The following is a 9,685-nucleotide window of genomic DNA, read 5'->3' on the forward strand; positions in this document are numbered from 1 at the left end:
CACGCCTGGAGAGAGACTGACACCCAGTCGACCAGGTGCACGCACGCACACAAGCACACAAGCTCACAAACACAGACAAAAACACACACACACACACACACACACACACACGCACACTATCTCTGTCTCTCTGCTTCAGTGCTCCCCACTGATGCGTTGCTGTTCTAACTCCTCAATCAGATATCGTGAAGGAGCAGGACCACCCGAGTCTTCCCACACAGAAGCCTCTGTCCCACCAGCATGGCCTCCAGTCGTCCCTGGGCTCCGTCCCCTACCCGGTGCCCAGCTTAGTGCCCTCCCACATGGGGAAGCACCAGGCAGCCCCCGCTGCAGGGCTCCATGGACAGCTCGCCGCTGCCATGATGTCCCACAGGGCCGGTGAGGAAGGCTGGATGTCACGACAACGAAGGCAGGAGAGACCGGAGAGGGAGGGGCCATCCGAGCTGTGCCTTAGGTTACCTGGGAAAGGGGCGGAGCCCAGGCGAGACATGCACAGGTGAGAGAGCCGAAAACCATGCAGGATGGTTGCAGTACACAACGGCACGATGTCTTCACAGCATATTTCCAATCACATTGAACCCGAGGGCTCGCAGTGACTTATATATACAGATATTTTCCTTTTTTCCCCTACAGAGTCAACTCAGTCCAACAACATTCAAATAACAGGGAGGCGGCCCCACGCTTGGGGGGCCCACCCCCCTTAATCTCCCCCAAAACGTTATCAGCTCACCCCTCTCATCCACATCATCCCCCTCGCCCACCCCACCCTCCCACTGCTCTCTGGAACCCCGCCTCGCTGGTCAACAACCCCCCCATGGACTGCCATCACAAAGCCGCCCACGGCCCCCCCAGCCGACCGCCTCCAGGCCTGACCCGGGCCGACCGGGCCCCTGGCTGGACCCCGGAGAGGCTGGAGGACGGCGAGAGGAGGCGGGCCGAGGCCCCGGACAGGGGCCCCGCCCCGGGGGGAGGCCGAGGTGCACAGGAACACCCAGGGTTGTGGAGCAACGGCGAGCAGCACAGAGCCTCCTCCCATAACCCGGCCCACCAGCACCACCAGCACCACCAGCACCACCACCGCCGGCCCCATCACGCCCCCAGCAGCCTCCACCAGGGGCCCCCCAAGACCTTGTCGGCGGCGGGGGGCCCGGGGCCCAGGGAGCGCCAGGGCGCGCCGGCCGCTGCCCGGAGCGCGCTGGTGTACGACGAGGTCCTGCAGCAGCACCGGCTGCTCCTCAGCAAGCTGGACCTGGAGGAGAAGAGGAGGAAGGAGGCCAGGGAGGGAGGTGAGCCCCGCCGGTCGAGTCACGCATGCAAAAGGGGTTATCTCCGCGCAAAGGTGCACAGAAGGAGAATCTGATTGTTTTTATTCCGTTGACATTGGAAGGTTTTTTTTTTTTAGTTTCTGGAGCGTCATGTTTACTGAGAAAGAAGAGCAATTCTAACTCATTGGATTTTACTCGTAGCGGGAGTAACTACTTTACTTCAAATTCAGGTATTGTACCATCCCGAGTAGTGAACTTAAAGAACATGCTCATTAAGAGCAAAGCGAGGGGGATGGAGAGAAAAAGAGTGGTGGGGGGGTTGACATGCTGAATCTTGCAGAAAAGAATGGGACTCTAAAGTGGTCAACAAATGATGGCTGTCCAGTGTCAGTGTTGCCAGTGTATTCCTATGGAACTCAGCGTTGAAGCCCAACAGTGTTGGTGCTACCCTGAGCTTCATCAGGACTGTAAGGCCTTCATCAGGACTGTAAGGCCTTCATCAGGACTGAAAGGCCTTCATCAGGACTGTAAGGTCTTCATCAGGACTGTAAGGCCTTCATCAGGAATGAAAGGCCTTCATCAGGACTGTAAGGCCTTCATCAGGACTGTAAGGCCTTCATCCGGACTGTAAGGCCTTCATCAGGACTGAAAGGCCTTTATCAGGACTGTAAGACCTTCATCAGGACTGTAAGGCCTACATCAGGACTGTAAGGCTTTCATCAGGACTGTAATACCTTCATCAGGACTGTAAGGCCTACATCAGGACTGTAAGGCCTTCATCAGGACTGTAAGATGACATTCATGGCTCTGTGTCCTGCAGGTTTCTACTATGAAGTGGATGAGTCGTATGACGAGAGTGATGAAGAGGAGGTGAAAGCTCATCTCAAGAGGGTCACCCAGCAGCCCCCACTCAAACTGGATGCCTCTTCTGAGGTAAACACACACACACGCACACGCATACACGCATACACACACACATGCACACGCACACACGCGCACTCTCAAACACACACACACACACATAAACACTTACACAACCCAGCAGCTCCTACTCAAACTGGATGCAAAGTACACATAAATTCATGCATTTAGTATCATCATATATGTTTATTTTTCCTTTTATTGGGCCAACAGTGGCTCAGGATGTAAATATAAGAAATAAGACCCACAAAATGCAGCCATGCATTTCCTTCTTTATCAAAACACACAACAGTATCAAAGTATTGACTATAGACGATACCCTTTATGGGTTAGCGATGTTAGAAGCACTTCCTTTGAGTCTGGTCTCCAATGACAGTGTGCCCTCTGACCACCGCCTCCCACTCAGAAAGTAGAGTTCCTGGGCGCCCTGGGACTGACCACACAGCGCCACCGCGGCGAGATCCTGGAGAGGAAGAGGAGGAAGTGGCGGAGGATGATGAAGGAGCGAAGTCCATCGCCGCCGCCCGCCGCACAGGGGAGGAAGAAGCGCTGCCCCTCGCCCCTCACCACCCCCTACACGGCCGCACAGATGGACAGCAGCCCCAGCCTGGAGGAGAAGAAGGGCTTCCTGCAGATGTTCAGCCTGGCCCACGTCACCCCGCAGCAGAGGAGAGGTGAGCACCCCCTGCAGGCTCTCTCTGTGCATGGAATGCTGGAGGTCTGGTTCAGACGCTTTAGGAGTGAACGATAAAGACTCTTAAAGGTCAAAAAAGACTCAAAAGACTCCTGCTGAATCACAGGATAGGTCTTAAAACATTTCTAACTAGATAAGATAAACAGATTGCAAAGCCTGTGGGCCTTTTTCAAAGAGGTTTTATAGTAGAGAACAGGTTTATCTCTTGATGTTAATCATGGGCCCTGGCATTTCAACGCACCCATAATTAACTTAATGAGCTACACCTGTTTTCACTCCCACTTTCTACTGTTACACCTCTGATGAAGGCCTGCTAAATTATTCAAACGTTTCTTCAGCTGTCTGTTTGAGTGATGCGTATGTTTATTCTGCCTCCTTCTGCCTGTAGATAAGGAGCATACGGAGGGGCTGCTGAGGGCCATTCGGCAGAAGACCGTGACTCTGGACACCCTCAGATACAATACGTTACCCCCTTGTAGCAGCCCTCCAACTCCCCCTAGAGGTGAGATGAAGAAATACACCCACACGTCTACCTTTAGACCTGCGCACCGCCACACACACACACACACACTCACACCGACACAGATACACACACACACGTTTTCCCAACGTATTCTAGCCCGTACTTCAAACTGTGCCGATCTTCCTTCAGGCGACTCGTCAGAAGTCCGTCTACAAGGCCAATCCAAAGGACAGGAATCCCCGGGCCCCTCCCCTCCCCCCTCCCACCCCATCAGCAAGCACTGCGTAGACCCCTTCAAGCCCTACCCAGACACCCAAATACCTCATCCTCCCCTGCCGGCACTCCTGCACGCCGGAGAGAAGGCTGCTTTTAAGAACACGTTACAGTCGAGCAAGAAGCACCTCCAGCAGCAGGGCTTTCAGAACAGCCACCCCTCTCCAGCCCCGCGTCAGGAGGCCGGCCCTGGGCTCCAGAATGGGAGGAGTCGTCCCTGGGAGAAGTTCACCCCGGAGGCCTTCGCACAGCAGTTCCACCATGCTGTGCTGCAGTCAACACACCACACTCTGCAGGGCAATGGTAAGGCACAGCAGGGGGGGGTGCAAACAGAGTGGTGAATTATGCTCCCAAGAAGATGTTGTGCGCATGCCTTGGGGAGCTGTTGCCCCTCACTTCTCCATGCTGTGCCCTTTATCCTTCCCCCTTCCTGCTACTCCCCCGATCGATGGTTGAAATGATAAGTGAGAGGTTTTGGTTTGATCGATGCATTATTGATTGGCTGAGTGGTTGAAACTATGTTCGTGTGTTTGCCTGCAGGCATCCCAGAGGTCAACATGAAGGCCAACCCCTCGCTGCCTCTCAACATGTCGTCGGCCATGAAGAGACCCAGGGTCCACTCTTCTCCTTCTCAACCTGCCTACCACAACGGCCATCACTCCCAGCGCCTGGGAGCCGGGGAAGCCCCCGGAACACAGGAACGCCTGTCTGGGGAAGAGGAGGAGCAGGGAGAGTCTGGACAGGAGGAAGAAGACGAGGAAGAGGATGAGGGGGAGATGGAGGTGGCGGACGCGCCCAGGAAGTGGAGCGGAATAGAAGCCATCTTTGAAGCCTATCAGGAGTACACTGAAGGTGGGCTCACCTCAGGGGAGGTCACTGCTTGTCAATGTGGGGATGTTTTCATCAAGTTGTTCTTACATGTTAGCGGACCTTCACAATAGGATGTCCTCTCACAGAGAGAAGAATATCCCCGAGAATAAACTAGGCGTTTTTCTTCCTTTCAGAGTGGAGCGTGGAGCGTCAGGTCCTGCACGGTCAATGCAAACGGCTGGAGGCTCAGAACCACACGCTCACCAGGACGGCAGAGCAGATGTCCGTCACCATGGGGGTAAGGCTTTCCTTCTCTGTCCCAACGGCCCGCTATGAGGCTTATTTGTGTTGTCTTTCTTCCTTTGTGAATGAGGTCCCTGTGTGTGTCAGGTCAAAATGGGTCTGATTAAAGAGGTTTTGTTTTTTTCTTCATCAGGAGTTGGTGGGACAGCGGCAGAAGGTGAGGGAGGAGAGGGAACGGCTGCAGGCCCAGCTGGAGCACTTCAGAAGATGCTTGACTCTTCCCAGCATTCACTGGGGCAGGGGGCAGGTCCACAGTCATGGGGCCCCAAGGTGACCCCTGAACCCTGGGGTCCAACGCACTCATCTGATACCGAGCCTCTCAATGGATACGATTGGAGGACCTGGTTCAGATCTCTGAAAGCACTTGAAGCTGTCATATCGTTGTTTTTTCTACCTTAATAGCTTAATTCTGTGCTGCTACCTGACCGATCCTAGTTCCGGATGCCTGCCCGTCATGTCTGCCATGGTGGCCGTATTCACCTGGCGAGACCATGGTCAGGATCAGTGCATCCTCGTTCTGTTTTGAACCCGCACACCTTACTGCTACTGCAATTCAGCAACACTGTGTAGCTATTTTGTAACTTGTGCTAGAATAATGCTTACAATGTCTACCCGTACCCCTTGTTGGCTTTAAGGACTCACAGTCTCGGCTCATATTGTCTTTGTTTAGCATTGGCTGTTAATAACGCAGTCGCGTTTCACTCCAGACTACTGAAAGGTGTCTGTTTTAGTCCCTTGGTGAATACAAACAGTTTGAAGCACACCTCAGGCCTTAAATGTGATGCATTGGAACGAAAAGCCTGCATAGTTCCCCTAGCTCTCTTAGAGCAGAGGCATGTTATATACAGGGTACTATAGCCCTCTGGTGCAGCAATTTGTAATGCTGGCGCTTTCTAGTTAGGGTTCTATTGCTTGTATGTTCCATGTAGGGTTCTCAACGGAATAGGAATCATCCTACAGACAATATCTAGAAAAAAGTAATACATTATCAATGGCAAAAAAAGTATAAAGGTTAAAAAACTGATAGTAGATACATTTCATTTCATGTATTTTTGGTTTTATATAGGTAGTGGTTGAAGTGGAAGAATATCAGTGTAGGTACTCCTATGTATTTTCATGGGCATTAGGTTGGGTATTTCTATTCGAATGAAAGACAAAATGTCAGGCTGCAATTTAAATACATGCATGTCAATATTGAATAAGAATTGGGCTGACTAAAGCAGAAGCACAAACACAAGGAGTCATGATTTGTAAGCATATGTACTGCCTTAATACTTGATGGGGAGAGAGACATCAGCACCTAACCCTTACCCTGGTACCCCACTTGGAGTCGGGGTACACTACAAAGGTCCCCCACTTTTGTATTCCTAAGATTGGTATTTGTAAGATCACGTTGTATAAGAATTGCTTCTAGTCCCAATGAAATCTTGTTGACCTTTTTAGATTCCCGAACAGGTTTCTTTTGAGGAGCGAGTAGCTCAGGGGTTGACTATGGAAATCTTTTCCAGGCTGTGATCAGGATTAAATTATCATTGTTTTAAAAAGGCAATGTCACTCTCCCCTTGTAAGACTCACACATGCCTGTGGATGTTTGTTTTTACATTACTTTAAGTTCACTCTACAGTGAACTTCTAAGCGAGACGCTCTGACACATTGGGGGGGGCTGGTGGGGAAGATAAAAGTAGGATTTTCCCAGGATTCATTCCTGGGAGCGTATACAGGGAGTGCTACCTGTGTCTGGGAAAAATAAGTTATCAAAGCCTTTCTGAGAAAAACATTTTTGTCAGAAAATATAAAAGCCAAATTAACCTTTGGTTTCCTTTAAGGTAAAAGCTGTTAAGATTGTGTAATTTACCAAAATCACCTGATACCATATTTAATATATATTTTTTGTCTTTGTATGTTCTTTGTGTGACAAACATTGGAATGCACTATCTATTTTTGGATATTAATAAATGACGCAACTTCAGTTATTCTACTGTAATCTTTTTTTATTAAAAACAGCATACTCATATTGTCTGAAATAAGAAACAAATATTTTCTTATCTCGGACCTGCATCTGTATTGAAGGTTACCAGAGGCTTGGACAGACACTGTCCAGTTGAAATTAGTCTGTCAACAGGCCATGAAATCAAACTCATTATTTTTTTTGCCATTTGTTTAAATCGACTGTTATGTGATATATTATTTGAGTTGTACAATTATAATGAACTATTTATTAACAAATATTACTGTATATTCTGATGGTGATTTACAATAAAATACTAATAATATAATTAAATTGTATTTTTTTTCTGTGTATCAGAAAAAACTATATTATGAATTAGATGCATACAAATCTTGGCTTAGAACCAACTTTACCATCCTATTTGAGGAATGATCAATCAGATGTAGGATTTCGACATTAGATAAGGATAAGATGGATTGGGATTGTTACATTCCTGCATAATGTTTTAATGTAATTAGTGTGGCTACGGTCAGGGTGAGGATCAGAAGCACCGCAAGTTATTTTGGTACATCTCTGAATTTATAGTTATGTTGCAGTTATTCATCAGCATTTGCTGTAGGACATGAACCGCAACGGGTTCATGTGAAAGCTGACCCATGTGACTAGCACAAGGTATAACCAGGACCTCTGCATGAACTCCAGAATCCATTAACGTAAAAATAGAACATTGAACAACCATAAGATGTTAGCCAGCAGCAGATGCGTAAATAAAAAGCTCATATCTGACTAGAAATGTGTTATTATGCTCAGGCTGTCCCCCTGCGGCTTCTATTACCACAAGGAAAGAACTGATCCTATAAGCTCAGTCCTCACGGTGTCGTGTGGTTTTATAGGAGGACTTAATTGCCTGGTGAATACAACTCTACTACTGCTGAATGTATTCCCAATTACATTTTTATTCAGTCTCCAAAAACAAATCAAGGGAATGCAAAACAAGCAAAGACACACAAAAACGACTAATTGAGCAGCACACTAGGTAGTGAGAAACGTGCACATTAAAACACTAAACTGTTTGTTGTTCTTATCCTCCGGGTAGTAGATGACTGGGGCAGAGGGAAGCGTGACTCTCACGGGATGTTCTGTATGACGATCAGCAGAAACTCGTTCTCTGGGGAAAAGGGTGTGGGAGAAATTAAGTTAACCAACCACACCGTGTTCTATTTTTGTTTGTTTATTATAGTTAACATAACTTCAAGGGGCCTACATTGAGAACATTCAAAGTGATGAACAACAAAGAGTGATTGCGCCGCAAAACGTCTGATCTTAATGAACTGGGAGGTGAGGATACCCTCCTACTACTCCAAAGACAGGTGGCTGGAGGATTTCCTCTATCTCTTAAGCAGGAAAAAGGCTACATCCATCTTCAGGGACCTAAACCAGGACGCAAGCAAGTTCTGGGATACTGTACGATCCTTCCCAGACTTTCAAGAACACAGATACTTCCCTTTATAATGAATGCTCAGGGATCACATTATGCTTTCCCATTCTACATATTTCCATTAACTTATGACCTTCCTACCTGCAGCATCCATTCTGATTTGTCTGTTTATCTATCCAAGTATCTATCTATCTGTCTATCCGTCAATCTAGTTAGAGTCATCCACACAGGCGCTGACTTGTGATATGTCTGCACCCCATGTGAATTAGAGTACTGTCCTACATCCCCCCAACGCTATATGTCATCCATGTTGTCTTTGTTATGTGTATTCTGTAGTTGTTCTCACTACTGCTGTTGTTTCATGTGCTGTGTCTTTGTTGTTTATGAAAATGCAAGAAAAGAAATATATAGAATTAGAATTTCTCAAAACATAGCTTCAGAAATAAATGGTCGAATGTGCTTACCTGGCGCCACCATAATTTCATGTTTTTTTGAGCGAATACGAAGACATGTGAGTTCATTCTGTGGGTCAATGTCCCGAACACTGCTCCTAGCCTGCATGGTCATCAGGCGCAGCAGCCCTGCATACTGGACCGCAGTGGAGTTATCTAACGTAGTTCTGATTGGAATACCTGAAAATAACGAGGAAACCATTGCTTAACTAAACGTGCACATACAAGTCTTTCAATGCTACATACAGCCACACACATTTACATGAAAACACAGATACAGACACACATGCAAGCAGCGACACACACACACACACACACACACGCACTTTACCTCCCTTAGGCAAAATGATTAAAGCCTAATGTCTAATATATGAATAAATTAGCCACAGTTAAAAAAAAGTAAGGTTGGCCTACGGCAAAATAAGATACTCATAATGTAAGCTTTTATGACGCACTTGGAAATACTAACCTTCTGCATTTATGACTATTGTGCCAATCACACCTTCGTGTGTATCAATTCTCTTCAAAGTCTCCTCAATTTCAGCCTGAAGGTTGAAAGAAATGAAAAAATAAACACATATTATACCTTTAAACACATGAAATTAAGCAAAATATAATCAATTTCAAAACAATTCCTACAAGGTAGTCCGAAGTGTGTGGCCAACTTGGATGGATGAATTAGCCTAACAAGAATTATATTGAATGTAACTAGTATTTGTTTCTTCGTATAGCCAGAAGACAAAAAAGAGCAATACAGAACTTGCCTGATGACATGTATAGTGTTGGGTAAACAGTTTCAGTCCCAAAAATCTTACCATTTTAGAAGGAGCTACCTAGTAGCTTTGGACCGTCGTTGTCCACCAGTTGCTGCAGCGTCCCTCCGTTGCTATGGGAAACAGAAGGGTGTCGTCAGCGGAAGTAAGGGCCATTGTGTATTTTTCTCAACTAGAAGAAAAACACGGTATGAATAAATATGTGTAAGCTATGTAAATAAGAAATGATCGTAACATGATGATGACAAACAAAGTAACAAAATTCAGTCAACAAATTGTTTGGATTGAAGTAATATAATTAGTATTCCAGAACCCAAAATCATAACGAAATGTTTCCAATTGCCA

At 47.0% G+C, this 9,685-nt stretch overlaps 2 protein-coding genes across 3 annotated transcripts in view; one reads left to right on the top strand and one right to left on the bottom strand.

Moving 5' to 3' along the window:
* Positions 1–6,859, top strand: part of LOC307080047 (genetic suppressor element 1-like) — a 24,971-nt gene extending 18,112 nt beyond the window's left edge. For both annotated transcript variants that reach the window (XM_079742620.1, XM_079742621.1), the window contains exons 7-16: positions 1–35; positions 181–496; positions 634–1,286; positions 2,086–2,198; positions 2,593–2,860; positions 3,269–3,382; positions 3,533–3,919; positions 4,157–4,468; positions 4,621–4,724; positions 4,863–6,859. The exon at positions 1–35 is cut by the window's left edge and continues 255 nt beyond it. In XM_079742620.1, coding sequence (XP_079598746.1) covers positions 1–35; positions 181–496; positions 634–1,286; positions 2,086–2,198; positions 2,593–2,860; positions 3,269–3,382; positions 3,533–3,919; positions 4,157–4,468; positions 4,621–4,724; positions 4,863–5,003 — 2,443 coding nt within the window. In that variant the 3' untranslated portion in view covers positions 5,004–6,859. The remainder of the gene's footprint in view (positions 36–180; positions 497–633; positions 1,287–2,085; positions 2,199–2,592; positions 2,861–3,268; positions 3,383–3,532; positions 3,920–4,156; positions 4,469–4,620; positions 4,725–4,862) is intronic.
* Positions 6,860–7,804: 945 nt separating this feature from the next.
* On the bottom strand, positions 7,805–9,496 carry LOC307080195 (dynein light chain roadblock-type 2-like; the record flags this gene model as incomplete). Its single annotated transcript, XM_079742833.1, has 4 exons — positions 7,805–7,845; positions 8,580–8,747; positions 9,037–9,112; positions 9,416–9,496. The coding sequence occupies 4 exons, from the start codon at positions 9,494–9,496 to the stop codon at positions 7,805–7,807; spliced, it is 366 nt and encodes a 121-aa protein (XP_079598959.1).
* Between the last annotated feature and the right edge of the window lie 189 nt (positions 9,497–9,685).

The sequence above is a fragment of the Pollachius pollachius genome (genome assembly GCF_949987615.1).
Source record: "Pollachius pollachius genome assembly, chromosome: 9".
Taxonomy (NCBI): domain Eukaryota; kingdom Metazoa; phylum Chordata; class Actinopteri; order Gadiformes; family Gadidae; genus Pollachius; species Pollachius pollachius.